Source organism: Salmo salar, chromosome 17 (assembly GCF_965601325.2).
Source record: "Salmo salar chromosome 17, fSalSal1, whole genome shotgun sequence".
Classification (NCBI taxonomy): domain Eukaryota; kingdom Metazoa; phylum Chordata; class Actinopteri; order Salmoniformes; family Salmonidae; genus Salmo; species Salmo salar.
The window spans coordinates 10,514,282-10,536,406 of NC_138307.1; the positions used below are offsets into that span (position 1 = coordinate 10,514,282).

At 42.3% G+C, this 22,125-nt stretch overlaps 1 protein-coding gene across 2 annotated transcripts; it reads right to left on the minus strand.

Annotated features, from left to right (window-relative positions):
• Window positions 1–4,548: 4,548 nt before the first annotated feature.
• LOC106575275 (protein sprouty homolog 2) lies at window positions 4,549–9,538 on the minus strand. 2 transcript variants are annotated; one of them, XM_014151701.2, is made up of 2 exons: window positions 9,286–9,538; window positions 4,549–7,689 (listed from the first exon to the last, which is right to left on the minus strand). In XM_014151701.2, the coding sequence occupies exon 2, from the start codon at window positions 7,636–7,638 to the stop codon at window positions 6,577–6,579; it is 1,062 nt and encodes a 353-aa protein (XP_014007176.1). In that variant the 5' UTR covers window positions 7,639–7,689; window positions 9,286–9,538; the 3' UTR covers window positions 4,549–6,576. The 2 variants fall into 2 exon arrangements, with proteins under 2 accessions (XP_014007176.1, XP_014007175.1); XM_014151700.2 differs by having other exon boundaries at window positions 9,015–9,533.
• Between the last annotated feature and the right edge of the window lie 12,587 nt (window positions 9,539–22,125).

Sequence of the window (22,125 nt, forward strand, 5' to 3'; positions counted from 1 at the left end):
ATATCCCCCCACACACACACACACACACACACACACACACACACACACACACACACACACACACACACACACACACACACACACACACACACACACACACACACACACACACACACACACACCACACACACACACACACACACACACACACACTACATGACCAAAAGTATAAGAACACCTGCTCGTCGAACATCTCATTGCAAAATCATGGGCATTAATGTGGAGTTGGTCCCCCGTTTGCTGATATAACAGCCTCCACTCTTCCTGATTAAATGTCAGGTATTGTGAAAAACTGAGTTTAAATGTATTTGGGTAAGGTTTATGTAAACTTCTGACTTCAACTGTATATATTGGTCAAAGGTGTAGTTTTGGAGGGTTTCTCATTCCTATACCATTAGAATCTCAGTCAGTCCATATTGATCAAAGGTGTAGTTTTGGAGGGATTCTCATTCCTATGCCATTAGAATCCCAGTCAGTCCCCAGACGTACATCCCCCTCTCGCCCCACATACACGCACACACATACAAACACCATAGATTCACACAGTCTCCGTCTGTCTGTCTGCTCCTGTTCCATACTCATTAGTACTCGCTTCGGCTAACGAGCACTTCCCTTCAGCTCTCTGCTAATCTATTAACCCAGGCAGGCAGGTCTCTGCCCCCCCTCCTCCCTCTATCTCTCCCTTTTTCTCCCTCTGCCCACCTCTCTCCCAGAATCATTCACCTCAAGGCAGATTGTTCATTTGGAGGTGTAACCAAGACATAATGTGTGGTGACGCCGGTTACGTAAGTTTAAAGAGCCCCATTCTTTGATTTCACAGCGCGGCTGCCCCTAAATTCCCCTTGAGCTGGTCGCAGTTAATTCTAATGTGGCTAACTGATATCCTATAGCTATATAACTGTGCTATAATTGTATGGGTTACACGCCATGATAACAATTAACAACAGTAGTGTGTAAAATTATGTTTTTGAAGGGAAATCCTTTACATTTCAGACTGATAATGAATTATATAAATGTGAAAACTTATACAGTGTATAGTTTTGTTATACGACCTGCAGCCTGCAGTGATTAGACATTTAAATACAAACATTGAAAGTTCATTTTAGATGTCCCACAAGCAGACACACATAATATAAATGGAAACAGAAGTCAGGTAGGGACTAGAACCCGACACACTGAGCCTCTGTCACCCACAAACACCTGCCTGCACTTCTGGAAACAAGAACTCTGCTTCTGTGAAATCCACAAGTCGTGCTGTTGGCGTTCTGATGCTCAGGTTTATACACCAGTTTGAGGTCTGAGGGCTGTATCCTGTCTAGGTCTCTGAGAGATTGTGAGCGCTCATTGTCACATATTGACATGCTTTCATCTATTCCAGGAAGGGCATGTGAACAACCGCAAGTCAGAGACACAAAGTAAAAGCACTTTTTTGATTTTGATGTTTGGATGATTTGAATAGTAGTTGGCCTGTACTGCTGAACATACTGTACATACATTTCCTGCATTGCATCTTCTAAAGTAAATCATTTCAAAATGAGATTATTATCTTGTTCTGTAGTTCTTGGAGAAAGATCTATTCATTATAGTATTACATATTTGCGTAATACTATAATCTGTGCCAATTAGCCAACATTATAGAGAGCTTTTGACATGTTCTACTTGCTTGTGTGAAAGGAAGAGAGAGTCTCTGCAATTATGGGATTTTATCCCATTCTCACTCTGAAACCCTGTCTGCAGGGCCTTTGGGTAGAGCTGTAAGATCGTTCAGACAGGAACGGTGCATGGTAATAGCTTGAGATACGATTGAAAAGAGCTTGCTGATGCCACGGTAAAGACTTACAGATGGGGCTAGTGAAGTGTTTCGCTAAATTTGCAGCATTCAACCACAGCTCCTTCGTGACCACTCTGAAAATGTCTCATTCCCTCTCTCCCCCTTAACATGGTTCATATTTAAGTTCTGGAATATAAACCTTTTTTCCCAACTTCAAAATACAGGATGTTTATGTGAAGTGGACATTTGAAGTGAGGAGTGGTAGAAAGTATATATGAATACAGACAGGGCTTAGATACCTACCCCTTCCCTAACTCCCACAGTAGCCTGCCTATTTGGTGAGCTCTCTCTCTCTCCTTTGTGTGTGTGCGTGCGTGAGTGTGTGTCTCCCTACTCTCTCTGTCTCTATCCTTACCCTCTCTCTCTCTGTGCTCTTTCCCCACATAGCTGTTTGATTGCTTAAGCCCAGTGGTCAGACAATGGGGGTATAAAGAATGTCTGCTTCCTTCCTTCCTTCCTGTTGAGTGTTCTGCCTTGGTGAGCAGATTCAATAGCACTCCGCTTCACAGCAACGCTGGAGCGCGGGGGCCTGGCTACAACCAACAAAGAGCCATTCTGGGGCCCGCTCCAATCGCTGCCTCTGCCAAGTCACTGGCTGCAATGAGGGACACACACACGAACCCTCTCTCTCTATATATCTCTCTCTCTCTTTCTTTTTTTGGATGAGTGAGCAACCGATCTGTGTTTTTCGGTGCATGTTTAGGAGGAAGTGGTGGGAGTGGAGGGGTAATGTGGTAAATGTAGGTTTCCTCGGAAAAAATGTAGTTTGTCAGGTTTTTATCATCAGAACGTGACATCATGGCTATTCGGTTCAGAGCAGTGGTGATGACACACCACAAACAGTATATGAAATATTCCTGAGAGTCTAGGACCCTGAAAAATTGGGGGATATCAGTTTCCATCTTCTAATCATTGTCCATCGCTGAAAAGTAGTCTGCTATATTTAATAGAGTCATGTAACAGTGAAAGGGAAACATCCAGGATGTATGATCCTGTATTCAGGTTAACCCAACTCTTATTCATCTGACCCACTCATCATCTCCAATATGCAAGTTCCATATTCCACGCCATCATGAACTCCTCATTCACCCATAATGGCGCCTTTTCAAAAGGGTGTCAGTTTTCAGCTTCCCTCCCGGTCCTGCTTTTGTTGCTGGTGAACCCATAACATGTTGACGACTGGTGTCCCTTGCCAACAACCAGAAACGCTTGTGCGCGTTCAGACACACACACACACACACACACACACACACACACACACACACACACACACACACACACACACACACACACACACACACACACACACACACACACACACACACACACACACATACTGAATGAAACCCCCCAAAATGTTGCTCTGAGAATACCAGGTAGGGGCAGATAGTTGAGAGGGGCTTAGAGAGCCAAAATAGTAGAGGCCATAGAAAATAGGATGAATACATGAGGCTGAATGCGGGGTAAACTGTTAGCCCTTTGTCATTTAAAGTGATGTCTTTAACCCTTTGCGGGCCTTCCTCCCAACCACCCCCAACTGCCTTTTCCCTCTATTCACCATTAAGACAATAGCGGCAAGGGGAAGCCTTGCCAAACTGTGACATTAAAAACCCCATGCACTCCAATGGGCGTCCCCCCCCCCCCCCCCGCCGCTGATTAAATGGGGGAAAGGGGATAATTATATGAAAGGGGGAGGTGAGACGAACTGTCATTCAAGCTCCGAGACGAATAACAAACAAGTGCGTGCAGGTCAGACTGGGCTTGTCAATCAGCGTTCGTCATGCATACCGTGTTCCAAACATGTCCGCGTGCTCTTCAACCGGTGACAGGGCTTATGTTTTAAACAGCTAGCCGAGAGGAACACTCCGTACCCGAGGAATTCCTGGCAAAACCATTGATAATACAACAGAGCAAATGTTATCTTGGTTCCTTTTCTTCTCTATGGGTAAGGCCATCTGCTGCTTGTTCACAAGGAACACGTCAATCCCATATTAGTGGTACATTTAAGATATTCACATCGTAAGACTAATCGTAAGCATGAATGTACCCCTTGTTTTCTTATGACGTCATAATTATCCTGACTAAATAACAGCCACTGATAGACAACATAGTATAAGCCTTATAATAAGATAAAGGCTTGTACCTGGTTATAACAAGTAATGAAGCGTTATACCTGTCAGCTTTAGACTGAGGGAGCACTTCTGATACGATGTTACCATTGAGTGTGTGAATGAGAGGACAACCAAATAATGTGTTCCCACAGCTACAAACGATGGTCCTCCCAATGCAGAGCAACAGTTCACAGCCCCAGTTAAATGATTCAACGAAAGCCAGATGTTTCCCTTAGAGGTGAACTCGTTCAGTATGGCTCTTTCCTTATTTCATAGCTCTAATCAGTTCGGGGAAATGATCCAGTCCAGTCTGGCTATCCAAAATAGGAAATTGGAATCAAGAATAGTGTAGGGGTTTGGAGTTTGACTAAGAAGTGAAAATGTCTGCGTTTTGTTAGTTATGGAAACTAGATTATTTCCAACAATCTCTCTTGGTTAAAGCTAATGCAGTTACTAAAGTTACAGTTAATTCGGAAAGTATTCAGACATCTACACTTTTTCCACATTTTGTTTTTGTCCCACATTAATCTACACACAATACCCTATAATGACAAAGCAAAAACTGTTTTTTAGAAATGTCTGCAAATTAAAAAAATAACTGAAATATCACATTTACATAAGTATTCTTTATTGCGACAAATGATGGAAACTGTTTTTAGAATACATTATGATCATTTTTAAAGTACGCAATGTCATCACATAAAGCTCCACTCCACATTTAATTCTAAATGCTTACTGCTTGCTAAATACATTTTTCAACAATAAAAAAAATCATGTTTCTTTGCAGGACAAGGATTGTTCTGACTTTCAAGAATGCATTAATTGCTTTGCCTTGCTTTTCTGGTTGGCTGGATGCAAATGTCACCATCCAATTATATGGCAAATATTAGTCAATTATTGCATTCTATCAAGGCTTTCGCAGGCTACCTGAGATATGAAACCGATAGGTGGGAGGGCATAGGCTAGACTGTCGCCAAATGATTTGGCCTAATGCGCAATTTACCTAAATGGAAACAGTTCAACCACTTTATTAATTCGACACTGTAGGTTTTTGGCGAAAAAGTGTTTTTTAGGTGATATGTCATTAAGCCCAGCAAGTTCAATGGAAACGCGGCGTAGCATGCAATTGTCACATTTATTTTCTTTGCAAACTGTAAATGTCAACAAAAATAAATAAATCACTGGACAAGTTAATGGAAACATAGCTAGTGATGCAACTTGGTAAAGAGTAAGACTAAGTGAGAAATCATCATTCTTGGTCTCTGAAGTTTTGAGTTTGAAGCTGTGGAACGTGAGGCTAGGGGGATAAGAGCATGTGGTTGTATGTTCCTCCCTACCATCTGGCACACAGGAAACACAGATGGGTTAGTGAGTTACTGCTCTGCTATAACCCCCCAGCTACATACCTCAGAAGAGGAGGCTATCAGACTTCTCTCAAACATTCTACTGAACTAAAGTGAGTAGAGGGGTGGGAGATCTTGAGTTTAGTCAACATTCTCCTCTCCTACATGAAGATACATAAATGAGTTCGGATTCAAATCCATATAGCCTTGTTGTTCTGCTTTTTAATCCATCTAGAATGGAAAAGTCTAAATGTAAAGTGTCAGTTTCTCTGACTCTGACAGTGTAGCATTTTGGGTTATTACGTAGATTCCAAAGGATTGGTTCTGGGCAGTGAAGCCGTAATGTCAAGCTGGCAAAGTGTGCATTGGAAGATCAGTCCCTGCCGAGACAATTCCAAGACAATAAAAGATAGTGTCCCAATCTGATGTCATAAAACCTTACCCTGAGAAGAGCTTGAAGATACTGGGCACGCACACACAAAAACTGACAGAAACAGCAGGGTTTCATTTCAAACGTTAATATATTTTTCTATTTCATAGTGAACATATGCATCCAATTTGACACCCTAGTCACCCTAACTTGCAACAACATCAGAGTACTTGAACAGGCTGATGTTTTCTAAGATGCTTCTCAAAATAAATATTTTCTTTATAAAATAATAAAACTTCAAATAAATATTCTTTCCACTAAACAATGTTGAAAATAGAAAATAAAGATTTTCTTATAGGGTCACTGTACAATTTACAAGTAGAGTTGAAGGGATAAGATGTGTAAATGTCCTTCTCTTGCAAGGCAAACATAAAAAAATGATTGATATACATTCCCATGAATGTACAACATTAAACATTGTATTACATAATATATATGGATCTATGATCAAGGTGCCTCTGGTTTGGCAGAATGCTTTTCACAGTTGAAATATTATATATACAAAAATAAAACATCTCTGAGGAGGTCATTTGCTAATTTACATACTTTTGCGATTACTATTCACAAACAAGTTAGTCAGGAGAGTCTGTCCATAGCATATCAGTTGTATTAGATGTCAAAAGGGCTAACATTCTGGACTTCGATTAAAACAGTACAAAATCAGGACACTTGGTGATCAAGCAGCCTGTATTAACAACCATAGCTGAAAACAAATGGCACAAACCACGACAAACAGCTCAGCTTAGACAATCCCCCAATCAACTTCTGACTACTGGGCCAAAACGTGATGAGGTGATCGTTTCAGTCGCCCAAAGTTGTCAACCCCCATCGATTCTCCACAACACCCAAGGTACTTTCCCTTTACGTTGGCTTACAGTCGACGCTCTTACAGTGGACTACGTTAGTGTTCTTACACCGGCACCCCGGTCGCTTGACGCGGTCATAGCAGCTCTGGCACGCGGCGAGACACCCTTTAGCTGGGAGGTAGCACAGGAGACAGGGTAGGAACAGGGAAAGGAGGCCCATGGCCGACCAGCGCACGCAGCAGTGTGACTGGCTGCAGGAGAAGGGCTTGTCGGCGCATGTATCCTCGTCGTCACTGGAGCAGTGATAGAACAGGCCCTTGACGCAGCACACGCAAGTCCCATAGTCCACCGCGTTCTGCGCCGAGCACACGCACCGCCGGCCGCACATCCAGCAGGAGGGCAGGGCACGCGGGCACATGCACTCCTGGCACTTGCACCGGCCACAGTCCTCACAGCGGTAGGCGTGTTTACCCAGCAGCCCCTCCCTAGCGGCGGGGGCACCGCCACCGGGCACCGTGACCACCACCGCCCCTCCGGCCGTGCTCGCCAGGGGCTTCAATTCCTCCTGTTTAAGCTCCACACTTTTGGGCTGGGTCATTATTATCTGTTCGCTAACCTCCGGGCTATTCAGGAGCCTCTGCACGGAAGACGTGCTGCCTGTACTGGTCCTCGGACTGTTTCTGGAGCCCTCTGTGCTAGAAGAAAGAGATAGGGCATCCATAGGGGGGACTGTGGAGTGTGTGGGCTGGGGATGTTGTTCAAGTTGGGGGAGTAAGTTCCTCTGGTTGGGCCTGGGGTCCTGGGGCTCCAGTTGCTCGTTGGTCCCCAGGCCCAGTGGCACCACCAGGTCGTTCTTCTGCTGGGTGGGCAACGAGCCAGGGGGCCTAGGGACCACAATGGGTCCCACCGTTGGTCCCTCTGTGTACTCATTACTGCTCCCGGTGATCCTGATCTGGTCCAGCGAGAGCACAGGGGCCTGCTGGCCGGGGTTTACCCCAGGATCGGGCTGCCCTTCCTGGGCATGGTGAGGCCGGTGTAGCCTCCCGCTGTCACGCAGAACACGCAGCAAGCCGGCCGACCCTCCGCCACCACTGCCATTTTGAGTACTGGTCTCCATCTTGGCTCTGAAGAAGGACCCCTCCGGCTGGCATTGAACACATCTGAAGTCCTGGAGAGAAAGACAGGCAAATATATATGAGACGACAAGGTGACATTTGAGTAGAAACGACCCTATGTAAATCATAACTGATGTTACAACTGTGTGGGCAAATACATACAATATGCAAATCTCAACTCTACACATACACCCCTGAAATTTGCATTGAAGAGATAAGGGTTTAGCAACCAACTGGAGTTGTTTTGCGTGACAAATATATCAACACCTCACATTCGGAATTACTGTTCCAATGTAAAAGTGTAGGCCTATGCCAATTCCAATCACATCCCCTAACCCTAGGCACTTTCTGTTGGTGTTAAAGGGATGTGATAGGTAACAACAACATAATATATACCTAACGGTACCTCTAAGGCAACATTTCACCATTTGTTCCCATTTCATATGATAGGACAACAAAAAGAAAGATTTGACATAATGAAACAGTCAGTGGATTGATCATGTTTCTGTATGTTGGGAAATTGACAGTAGGCATGTTAGGCCCTTCTGATTGGAGGATTTAGGTACATACCAACTATTTCCATTACATGAGATATAGACAGGGAATATAAAGAGCATGCAAGGAAGAGAACATGAGGCACTGCTGAGACAGGCCTAGTCTACAACTTCAACAAAAGTTGAGGCAATTATTAGCCTAATAAATCATGGTGTGCATGGCGCGCGCGTGTGTGTAGGGCAGCGGATGAGCACAACGATCATGACATTTGAGATGGGCATTTGATAGGTAAATGGACAGGCGAGTCAGAAAAGTAAAAACCCTAATTTCCTATTATGAAATAGCCTAACAAACACCAATAGCCCCACCCAAACGTCAATACAAAATATTGACTTTTATCATTCCACCTTTCTTCTATAATGTAAGATAGCCCTCTATTTTTGTTGTTCGGAATATAAAACAACAACAAAACTATTTTAAACGGCGCTAAATCTGTGTTTATGTGTAGGCTACCGTTCACAGGTCAGTATTTACTTCATTTATCTAGTCAAAATGCATTATCTACTGACAGGCTATCCATTCTTGAATAAGAGGGTGATGTCTAGACCATTATTCAGAAGGGGGAAAACTACAACCCTACTTTTTAGAGCAAGAAGCTGTAGGCCTATGATGAGAAAATGTTGGGGTTGCACGGGGAAGGTTGGAGAGAGGATGGGGAAAGTCAATGCGGGTCGGCAGTTGGAACTCCCGAGCCCGAGAGCATGCACAATGCTGAATTGTTAAAGCTACTCTTTCTTATGTTACAACTTTTAAACATTGTAACGGCCATAGTTTTTGGCTACATTGTTGTTGAAATAGTACAAACTTGTTTTCACGAACTCACCGTGTTCGCACCACTTCAGCCCCGTTTGTTGTATTAAATTCCAAAATCTGAACGTGTATTCCTACTTAAATTAATCGGTAAACCCATCCACACAATCCAGTGCAACGATAAAGTAGCTACACAACAGTATTTCCAGATTCCAATTTTAAGAGATCAAAAACATAGCCACTGCGAGAGTACCCCGAGGCGAAATACTGCCAACAACGAATCAATCACTAAGGGCTTGCTGGCTCTCCACTTTTTTGTGAATTAGAAAAGTGAAAATGCGCACTTTTGAATCCGTTGAGTTTACACAAATAGCCAACGGCCTTCGAGTTTGTTGCACTCCGACGTAGGCTGGACAGTTCTAAAAAATACTCGCTGTAATTGTTGAATGCTTGGCTGCCTTACACGCCGAGGTGCTTTCAAGTTTTTCTCGTCTTGTTTTTTCCTCTTTCCGGAGAAGAGGTCGGGTTTATGCTGTAAATGGCGTCATTTGGAAGTGAGGGAGGACAAAGCAGTTGCTGTTTCAGAGGATATCTCGTATCCGGTCCCAGCTCATTGGCTGTAGCTACAGGGCTCGCATTCACACCCTGTGCTATCAAACTGTTCTCAACTGCAAAGGGACGGGCCACATTCCCAGTGACAAAACTTCAGGCATTGCAAAACGTTCTAACATAGCCTAGGCTACGTTCATTGAAGGAATATCAGGTCTGCAGCTTGATAGGCAGCATTTGTTCAGATCGTGTCTAGTAGCACTGAATCCAGTTCTAAAAGTATACTTTCTTGCAAAACAATAACCTATCTTTTTCTGTTTCCAATGGTTATTGCAATTGAAACTATCGATAATAGAGAAGGTGTAGGGTAGGCTGTTATCAATCTATTTCAATATGCTTATTACTGTGCTATTGTCAGAGGAGAGGACCATATAGGTTGTAAGAAATGCCCTGGTTTTCACTTGGGCCATTTGCAGAAGTTGGACAGCAATTTCAGATGAAGAACAGTAAGGCAAATGAGGGGGTGATTATGCATGTAGGGTGGAATTCGATGGTGTGAGTAGGCCATTTCTGAATGAGGCAACATGGAGGGGCATCATGCATTTCCAAAGGCGTGCTCTTGAACTCTCAAATGCCTTGTAAATGTTTCAGCTGTACCAAAGCATGGGAGATACAGGAAGCAAATCCACGTCAGAGAGGGAAAAGCATGGGAAGTGGCAGTCAGATCATCTCTGGGAATGGGATAATCATTCCTACTCATGATGCAGTACTTGTATTCCCTACATTCTACTTTGTTATGTTAATGATTTACTGGAATTAAGAAAATGGTACTGTACACAACGTTTGTGTTGATTGCACCTCTATGACTGTGTTTAGACCTTGTTTACCTCAATTTTTAGGTGTATTAAATTTACAACGGATATTCACTTTAGGCTGCATTTTATATAATTCACCTCAATTTGTGATTATGTGAAAAGTAGTGCCCTCTTGTGGAATTACAGATGAACAGGACACTACTTGTTTCTGCAGGAACACCCTTCAGATGATCATTTTCTTGTTCAACTACATTGAACCTATACAGAGATTAATTCATTGATATGGATCGTCTGCAAATACTACCCTTCCCTCCTTCAATACAGCCCACACACTATCATTCTGTCCTGACTCGTTTCCTTCCCTCCATACTTCATCCAGTATTCAAAGCCAGTCCTCCCATCCCCCTTTCCCTAGCAGGGCCCATGTAAAGTTGGGATGTTCATACATAGTAGTTCAGGCCTCCGTATAGAAATGTCCTTAAAACCATTTGATTGACATAAAGCGTAGCCTTAGCTACTTACAGAGAATACAAGTTCGGTCCACCACAACTTGGTTTGCCTAACTGTTTGTGGTAGGAGTTGAACTTTAAAGGAATGGAAACCTAAACATGGCAACAGCATACATTTTTTTTATCATCATCAAAGAAAGAGAGGGAGATAGAGAGAAAGGGGGAACATGCATATACCTCTCTAGAATGCAGTGAAAGAGAAAGGAGAGTGGTGAGGGGTCAAGGTAGGGTTTCTATAGTGATGAATGCCTCTTGTTGGCTGGGAGTGTTCCCAAAAAGCCGGAGACACTGCGACCTCCAGCTGAGGGGATGCCATTGTTCGGGGCCTCCCTTTCAGCGGCAGAGGGGAAAAGGTAAGTGACAGCACTATTGTCTGTCTGGAACTCCCGCTGCTCGATAGGTCCTAGATTCCCCTTGTCACATGTTGTCAATGCCAAGCCCCCCGGGCGAGAAGGGAGGAGGGGGAGTGGAGTGACGAGGAGAGAGGGACATTCAGGAAGTTAACTTTTAAAAAGTCTGTCAATAAACGACAATATCCTGTCTCTTACACCGACCCCCTCCCTCTACACCCCCCTTCCAGGGGAATAACAAGGACTGTGCCCCCACCCCTCCCCAGCTCCCTTGGCTTCAGCTGTGTTTCCTGTCTTCACTGCTGTGTCCCATCCATCCCAAAATAACCCTAAAGCCATACTTTAAATCCTGCTTCCTGAACCATACAAGGAACAGCTGTCTCCATCTCTCTCTAATTCTCTCTCTCTCTAATTCTCTCACACTCCCAACCCCCCCTCTCTCTCAAACCCTTTCCCATCTCTACACAAAAGATGAAATGGGGATGCAACGGAAATGGTGCATGCAGAGTTTAGGGATTTCAGGCAAAAGATAAACATGACATGATGGAGTTTGGCTTTACAAAGCCACCCCCCGCCAACATCTGAGACAATCTCCTCTATACTTACACTGTATGGGGTTGAAATGAATGGGAGTTCGCTAATGGAATAAAATAACATGTTTATCAATTAATTCCACAGCTACTTGTCTGTCTTTATTTTCACTGTTACTTTACCTGTTAATTTACCTGGCTTAAGACACAGTTTGTTTAGTTTTTCTCATGATGTAAAAATAAGAGATAGCGAAACAAAGAGACATGACTTTTATTAACGAGAAAAGCCTATCGAGCCCTGAGTAGAAGCAGGAAGTGGTATGTGGTGTGTGGTCTGTAATAAAAGCGCATCACATATTGATAACACAAGTGGGTTAGGCTTCTCACTCTAACCACAACTGTTGACGCCGAAGACTGTTGGTCCAATTAAGACCGGGTTATGAACAGCCATTACACCAGGTTAGACTGAGAGTGCAGGAAGTATAGCCTCATATTAAATCCTGACTGATTTTGAACCACTAGGGCATTCTCTCTCTCCACTGTCATAGTAACAGAGCCAGAAATTGAGTCACTGAAGAATGCCAGGTCTGGATTAATGAGAAAGTCCTGGCACTTGATTGGACTGGCGAGGTCAGTTACATAAGATTAGGACACAGTGTAATAAACCCCATATCTCAGGTCATATTGGTTGTGTGATCACTTCGGACAGCTACGTTTAGCTTTTAAGCTGTTCATTCCTTTTTTATAACTGGTTGTGTTGTAAAATATATGTGCCATGTTGCGTATTGTGCTGTTGAGACTGCTAGGCTAGGTGTACTAGGCTAGGCTACATCAGATTAAACTCAATGTCTGTTTGTTAGGGCTACTTATAAATGGATTGTTCATATGTGCCCGTCAATTAGTTTATTTGACTTCCATCTAGGTTAGCTCAAATTAAGGTTCAACCTTTTCCCATTTGTCCCTCAAAATTCCATAACAAATTCTCAAAATCCCTTTATCTCAGGGTCAGACGAGGTAGAGTATTTACAAGTCATGCACAGGTTAGAGTACTTACAATGAATGGTCTTCACAGATGTCAGACCCCTATTATACACATTCTTGACCCATAAAACGGACCGTTGGTGTACATGAGAGGAGTACGTTTGCTACTGCTTTTGCACACTAGACTGAATCTGGTGCATTGGTTGATGCTTAGGTAGGAGGGGGAGACTGGACAAACCACTAACCACTCATTGGGAATCAATGAGGTGACGTAAGGAGTGGGGCCAACTAGAAGACACTCAGAGTGACACAAATTAGGAGCTTAGTGGCTTTTAACGGAGTGAAACATTTGTTGTTGCTATATGGATTGCATCATTGCTTACAATGGTAGTATAATCTATCTCGCCTCAAGCCTAAATTATAATACGTATTGGACTTTTGGAGCATTTCAGATTCAGATCAGGGCCTTTACACTGTTTTTTATATTCACTTTTCTGGAAGAACGCTGGCATAGGAAAACTGATACTTGGCAACCTTGTCCACACTCCAGAATCTAGGAATCCAGACCAACATAAATAACTATTCTAATTTCCTCAGCCTATTTATCTTAATAGAAGTATTGCACATAAGAACACAAGCGGAGCAACACGACGACGTTTTTGATGACAGTATAATGTACACTAAAGCAGGATAGGTATCACAAATTAACAGCCCAAACTATTACCCCGGAGGAGGTAAAATCCAGAAGGAAATATGTTTACAAGATACAAACTGATTATTCTCCACCCTTGCACACACCTGGGCTATATGAACTTGACTGTATGCTTTTATTCATTAAAATGTACCTCCCAAGTTGACAGAAATCACAATTTTTTTTTTTTTCACTCAGAGTATACCATGCAAAAGCAATCATATCCATCACGTTAATAGATTTGAATCCTTAATAGCACAATGATTCCTGAGTGCGCCCATATCCATAAAACAAATAGTAAATCAGTGTGTTTATTCATGAAATAAACATGCCTAATCTCCCTTTAAGTACCTAATTTAATGGTGTAATCATTACTTTGGAGAAAAGGTGGCAGGCCAGTCTTCTAGAGACACAGTTTGGACTGTTTGGGTCTCTGGAATGCAAAAAGTCTCTCATGGAAATGGATTAAAGGAAAGAACTTGGTCTGCTGCAGCAACCCTCCACTGTTAAGGGCCTCTGTGCCCATTCACTCTCTGTGCTCACTGTTAGACCGCTGTGTGTGTCTATGTTTTGGCTGATTTATGGATACCTCCCTAAAGACCGGAGACAAAAAATGTCTCCCTGGGCACTCTCTGTTTATCCACTCTTTGTATCTGAAAGGAGAAAAGTGCAGCAGTACACAATTTCTTGGCAGTTGGGCATGGTTACAATGTGACTATGATCATATTGAAATAGTCAGAGAAAAAAAAATGTGCTGGGGTCGAAGTGAAAAGTTGGCTCCACTGTTAGAAATAATACCTCCTTTTCGACTGTGAGGGTGTTTTTTGTCATTGTTGTTTCTTTTATATGAGTTGCTATTAGCTAAACTTGGATAACATGTTTATGGTAACAATAGGACACCAGAATAGCAGTCAAAATCTCAATTTGTACATTAGGTTATATAGTGTCCCCAATGACTAAATCTAACAATACATACCACACAGATCCCCTTTTCTGTTATATAGTGTATCCAATGACTAAATCTAACAATACATACCACACAGATCCCCTTTTCTGTTATATAGTGTATCCAATGACTAAATCTAACAATACATACCACACAGATCCTCTTTTCTGTTATAAAGTGTATCCAATGACTAAATCTAACAATACATACCACACAGATCCCCTTTTCTGTTATATAGTGTATCCAATGACTAAATCTAACAATACATACCACACAGATCCCCTTTTCTGTTATATAGTGTATCCAATGACTAAATCTAACAATACATACCACACATATCCTCTTTTCTGTTATAAAGTGTATCCAATGACTAAATCTAACAATACATACCACACATATCCTCTTTTTAGAGCTAAAGTTGCATGTATTAATGATTTAGTTTAGTATTTACTGGAAATGATCTCTTTAGTCCTCAGAGTCTCTTAGGACACCATACAATAATCAAAAACATAATCACATAATTGGCCAATGTTTGGCTATTTGTAACATATACCGTTTCTGTTTTTACCTCACACAAAGCCAATTAGTTTGCTATATTCATTTAGAACCACTCTTCATCTTTGTTCCAATGGGTGGTATTTGAATGAAATATTTTGTCTCATAATTCAATAAGGTGCACCAATCCTGCAACAGGACTACAGAGATCATACTCTATGCATTTTAATTAACCACATATCTCTTTTTTGTCAAGTTTCTGGCACACAAGGCTGTCCAGGAAAGTCTCAACAGCACGAGACGTTGTTCATAAGCATGCCATCGATGACATGATTGGGGAAAATGGGGGAAACACTACCCACAGTGCTTCTACAGGACCATCACTAATTAGATATGTACACAAGTCTATAAAAAACAACATTGCTAGAAGACTGACAGGTTCTTACTTTGGATGAAATACCCAAGCAGTAGCCTATGGTCACTCAACACCATTTTAGTTGAAGTGTATGAATGTGTAATGTATTCTCTCTGCTTTAGTGGCTAGGCCTAAGTCTTTGCTCTTGCTTTGCTCTCCCACACACCATGTATGTGACCTTTAAAGCACATTTTTTTGTCACGTCCTGACCAGCTAAGGGGTTATTTGTCATTGTAGTTTGGTCAGGGCGTGGCAGGGGGTGATTGTTTTGTGTGTTTCGGTGTTTTTGGTTTAGGTTCTATGTTTTCTATTTCTATGTTTAAATCTAGTTTTCTATTTCTATGTTGGGTTTTTGGTAGGACCTCCAATTAGAGGAAGCTGGTTGTCGTTGCCCCTAATTTGAGGCCATATTTAGTTGTGTTCGTTTCACTTGTGTTTTGTGTGTGGTTGTTTTCCTGTATAGCCTGTGTTGCTTTACAGAACTGTTTCGTCGTTTTGTTTAAGTGTTTTCTTTAAATAAATTAAGAAGATGAGCACTTTACCCGCTGCGCCTTGGTCCAATACTTACGACGCCTATGACATTTTTACTCCTGAACTTATTTAGGCTTGCCATAACAAAGGGGTTAAATACTTACTGACTCAAGACATTACAGCTTTTCCTTTTTAATTAACTTGTAAACATTTCTAAAAACACAATTTCACTTTGACGTTATTGGGTATTGTGTGTGGACCAGTGAATAAACATCTCCATTTTAAATTCAGGCTGTAACTCAACAAAATGTGGAAACCGTTAAGGGGTGTGAATACTTTCTGAAGGCAAATCTGTCTCTAATAGTGCCAGGATTTGGTGCAGGGGAAATTGCCACTCTTCTGCTGGTGACACCCTGTACGTGTCGAAGGTATAATCACATGATGTGTAGATTTACAATTAGTGTGGCTCTTTTGTTGTCCATTGTTTCCTGTTTGCACCAATGATGTGTAATTTGCGAATGAACGGCTCATTTTGAACAGATTTCTTGGTGGACATGGAGATCACAATCGCATCGGTGAAAGAGACGTTCATTTGGCTCCCTGATTTGCACACTGCTACTACTGCTTGTTGAGCTATAAACAACGATTATCTGTCGATCAGTTACACCATCATTCTCTGAAGATGGTGAATCCTCACTGCAGGAACAATAGGTAGGGACGAGAGCGCCTCATTCTGGTCAACGCACATTTTTTACATTGTCAATTTCTTTTAAATAAATCTTCCTTTTTTTGTAAGCGATCTAATTTTGTCAGGTAAAATGTATTTGAACTCAGATTTGAAGATCTGACATAATGGCTTTACATTAGAAATGTGATGTTTGACATGGTTTTTCATCCATTTTAAAGCACTACTGAACGAAGAGCCGTTTGGGAGCCAAATTAACGTCTGATTTGGTTGAGGTGAGCCAAAAGATCCATCTCACTGAACAGACAGAATGCCGATGGGGTTTTTCTAATTTGGGCAAATGGCCGTCCTCCGTCCTCTCCTCCGTCCTTTCTCCTCTGTGACACGGAAATCAAGTGGGTGGTTTCGTGGTCGAGGAGTGTGTCAATTTAGTTAGTAGGCAGTCCTCTCCTCCTCGATAGCCTCCTTTTGGTGAGGAAGCGCAAGTGTATCCTACCTTAGAAGAGTTTTGATATCTGCCACAACCCCTTTCAATCAGCTGTTGTATTGTCAGAGGAGAAAATAATGCACACATTTAAAAACAATATGCTACTTATCCTTTTATCTATAAAATGTCTACAAAATGTAATTTCATTTGTTTTTATTACTTTACACATTTATTTTGCGATCCACCCCTGTAAATGTAATTTGCCTGAGGACACGCGTGAGTGGAGAAGGAGCTTCTCATTTCATACAAGTGCAATTTTGTCCACATTCACTCTCCTCGCCACCTCTCCTCAATTACCATTGACCTTTTTCAAATTGAGGCGAGAGAGAGGACGCGGGAGTTGATCAAATCTAACTCTGAAAAGGCTGATAACTAGTATGCACAGGAAGTGGGATGACACACTGTTTTCTGTCCGCCATATTTTTATTCTTTACATTGTGATTTGTCCAAATTTGTTGCTGGTTGACCTTATGAAATCCGTAGTGATTCAATTAAACTCTTTGGGATCCTTCTGAAAGTAACGGTAAGACGTGTGGGAGTTGAGGCACAGTTCAGTGCTGTTTTCCTTGATTTAAATGTCACCTTATGTGTTTGTGTTGTAAAGACAGGGTTACATACAGGGTATTTTGATGAAGCCTTCTCCTCTTCTCAGAGGCAAAAAAGTTGCCCAAAAGTAAGATGTACAGATGCTGGATCTCTTAACTTTATCTTTTTTTTTGTTGCGGATAATTTTCCTGATGCGTCAGGAAATTCAAATGAGCCTCGTGTGGCTGTAAATGTGCTGTTCTCGTTCAGTCCATGCGGGGGCAGTCGTGTCATTGGGATCAGGGCTTGCTATCAAAATCTTCTCTCACGCTCGCTCAAAAGCTAGGCCTAGGTCCTATTACTTGAAATGTGCAAAAATGTATCTGAAATGCAGCTATACACATCCACAACCATTGTTTTATATTGGGTGGCAGGTAGCCTAGTGGTTAGAGCATTGGACTAGTAACCGAAAGGTTACAAGATTGAATCCCTGAGCTGACAAGGAAAAAATATGTCATTCTGCCCCTGAACAAGGCCTAGGCTGTCAATCAAAATAAGAATTTGTTCTTAACTGACTTGCCTAATTAAATGAAGGTAAAATAAACCAAAAAATATGTTGCTTATAAAAGGATTCCAGCCCATGCCCTTCTGGCACAAAAAACTCTATCCCCTGATTGACTAATGTATTGTAGTTACACATTTCAAATATGGACAGTCCGGGTTATTTTATACCTGATCTTAATAGTAAAGTACCATACCAGACACTTTTGGATAACATAAATAGGAAACTCATAAAATAATAACAGTCAGTAGGCTACACCAACAGTAGTTTCCATCTATACAAAGTGTCAGGTAAATTGCCATAGTAGATTTGCCATGGTAAACAAGGAAATACTTTATTTATACTGTACGAGATGCTTGTCAAATGCATAAACGCCCTTAGTCTGTTTAAAAAGGATGTTGCGATGACAGTACCAACCAGAAGGGGAACATATCTTGAAAGACTTTGGTTGCAAGCAGGACACACCTTTTAGGGAGTGGTAATGAGTTGACCAATAAGGGTTGCTATTGAGATCAGCTGTGCAGGTGAATTTAGCACATATTGATAGTTTAACGAGACATCAGCTGACGATAATAAGGATGCTGCCTTTTGAGGCAGAATTTCTAGGCAGGCCACATTATTTGCGTATTCTGTCAAAATTGGCATGTCCCAATCTCATGTATCCTTCGCCAGGGAGGCTATCCCATATCACCTTGTTGGCAGCCAAAAAAATACAACTGAATTAATGACGGACTTAAGTCCCCGCTTGGGATAACCTATTCCAGAAGAATAAGGAATAACGTTCATGTCAGATGCGATAGCTAACTAGCAGGTGATCTCATCCTGCTTATAGGCTGTTTAGAAATGAACAACTTAACTACCTAATTGTAGATTCAGCAATGTGGCAATTGTGAAGACCCGGACAGTTTTTAAACAATGAATTGGTGAACTTGCCAGCCAACTTTTCTCCATTTGTTTTCAGGGACTAAAGTGGGTACCTGATCGCATTTCACTCCATTGCATTGGCTTGGCAGGAGAAAACAGTCCTGCCTGACACGTTTTGGAGGTAAGACATTTTAACATTATCTGATGAAAAACATTGGAAAGGCAGCCAGCTGTGTTCTGTTAAGTCTAGGCTTGCTAGCCAGCCACATTATTTGCACACCCAATCTACCTACCTCATCCCCGTATTGTTTTTATTTACTTTGCTGCTCTTTTGCACACCAGTATCACTACTTACCATCATCTGCTCATCATCACCTGCTCATCTATCACTCCATTGTTAATCTGCTAAATTGTAATTACTTTGCTACTATGGCATATTTATTGCCTTACCTCTTCATGCCATTTGCACACACTGTGTATAGACTTTCTTTTTTTTCTATTGTGTTATTGACTGTATGCTTGTTTATTCCATGTGTAACTCTGTTTCTGTCGCACTGCTTTGCTTTATCTTGCCCTGGTCGTAGTTGTAAATGAGAACTTGTTCTCAACTAGCTTACCTAGTTAAATAAAAGTGAAATTAAGAAATTCTGTTGAAGAGTCTGTTTTTCTAGCTAACGTTAGCTAAATGTATCTTTCCACATTCCCTTTCCTTAATGTGTTGCTATGTTATTCTACTCTTACTGTAAACAACTTGACCAAGCCTAAGAATATGTAAAACTTTTAACCTGTTGAGGACAGACGTTCCGCTAGCAGAACGCCTTGCCAATATCCAATGGTAGAGCGTGGCGCGAAATACAAACAAAACAATTGCACATTATTAAAGGTAGTTGTGGCTTCAGCACCTTGAACCATCACTGAAATTGAATCAGCGAGGTTAATTTCTCCCCCCTTGTCTCTGCTTGTTCCAGGTAAAGGACATCCCACCCTGACACCCTGCAGATGTAAAAAACTTGTTTTGACCCTCCCAACCACCAGGATAATCACCATACCATCACTGTCTTTTTTTTGTGTGTGTGTGTGTGTGTGTGTGTACAAAAAGTCTGTGGACACCCCTTCAAATGAGTGGATTCGGTTATTTCAGCCACACCCGTTGCTGACAGCTGTATAAAATGGAGCACACAGTCATGCAATCTCAATAGACAAACATTGGCAGTACAATGGCCTTACTGAAGAGCTCAGTGACTTTCAACGTGGCACTGTCATAGGGTGCCACCTTTCCAACAAGTCAGTTAGTCAAATTTCTGCCCTGCTAGAGCTGCCCCTGTCAACTGTAAGTGCTGTTATTGTGAAGTGGAAATGTCTAGGGGCAACAACGGCTCAGCCTCGACATGGTAGGCCACACATGTTCACAGAATGGGACCGCCGAGTAGCGAGTACAAATCGTCTGTCCTTGGTTGCAACATTCACTACCGAGTTCCAAACTGCCTCTGGAAGCAACACTAGCACAATAACTGTTTGTCGGGTTTTTCATGAAATGGGTTTCCATGGCTGAGCAGCCGCACACAAGCCTAAGATCACCATGAGCAATGCCAAGTGTCGGCTGGAGTGGTGTGAAGCTTGCCGCCATTGGACTCTGGAGCAGTGGAATTGCGTTCTCTGGAGTGATGAATCACGCTTCACCATCTGGCAGTCCGACGGACGAATCTGGGTTTGGCGGGTGCCAGGAGCACACTACCTGCCCCAATGCATAGTGCCAACTGTAATGTTTGGTGGAGGAGGAATAATGGTCTGGGGCTGTTTTTCATGGTTCGGGCTAGGCCCCTTAGTTCCAGTGAAGGGAAATATTAACGCTACAGCATACTGTACAATGACATTCTAGATGATTCTGTGCTTCCGACTTTATGGCAACAGTTTGGGGAAAGTCCTTTCCTGTTTCAGCATGACAATGCCCCCGTGCGCAAAGTGAGGTCCATGGTTTGTCAAGATCGATGTGGAAGAACTTGACTGGCCTGCACAGAGCCCTCACCTCAACCCCATTGAACACCTTTGGGATGAATTGCAATGCCAACTGGGAGCCAGGCCTAATCGCCCAACATGAGTGCCCGACCTCACTAACGCTCTTGTGGCTGAATGGAAGCAAATCCCTGCAGCAATGTTCCAACATCTAGCGGAAAGCCTTCCCAGAAGAGTTATATCAGCAAACGGGGGACCAACTCCATATTAATGCCCATGATTTTGCAATGAGATATATATATATATATATATACACACACACACACACAGTTGAAGTCAGAAGTTTACATACACTTAGGTTGGAGTCATTAAAACTCATTTTCAACCACTCCACAAATTTCGTGTTAATTAACAAACTATAGTTTTGGCAAGTCGGTTAGGACATCTACTTTGTGCATGACAAGTAATTTTTCCAACAATTGTTTACAGACAAATTATTTCACTTACAATTCACTGTATCACAATTCCAGTGGGTCAGAAGTTTACATACACCATGTCTTTAAACAGCTTGGAAAATTCCAGGAAATTATGTCATGGCTTTAGAAGCTTATGATAGGCTAATTGACATCATTTGAGTCAATTGGAGGTTGTTTTTCAAAATCAAATCAAATTTATTTATATAGCCCTTCGTACATCAGCTGATATCTCAAAGTGCTGTACAGAAACCCAGCCTAAAACCCCAAACAGCAAGCAATGCATGTGAAAGAAGCACGGTGGCTAGGAAAAACTCCCTAGAAAGGCCAAAAACCTAGGAAGAAACCTAGAGAGGAACCAGGCTATGAGGGGTGGCCAGTCCTCTTCTGGCTGTGCAGGGTGGATATTATAACAGAACATGGTCAAGATGTTAAAATGTTCATAAATGACCAGCATGGTCAAATAGTAATAATCATAGTAGTTGTCGAGGGTGCAACAAGCACGTCCGGTGAACAGGTCAGGGTTCCATAGCCGCAGGCAGAACAGTTGAAACTGGAGCAGCAGCACGGCCAGGTGGACTGGGGACAGCAAGGAGTCATCATGCCAGGTAGTCCTGAGGCATGGTCCTAGGGCTCAGGTCCTCTGAGAGAAAGACAGAAAGAGAGAAAGAGAGAATTAGAGAGACCATATTTAAATTCACACAGGACACAGGATAAGACAAGAGAAATACTCCAGATGTAACAGACTGACCCTAGCCCCCCGACACATAAACTACTGCAGCATAAATACTGGAGGCTGAGACAGGAGGGATCAGAAGACACTGTGGCCCCATCCGATGATACCCCCGGACAGGGCCAAACAGGCAGGATATAACCCCACCCA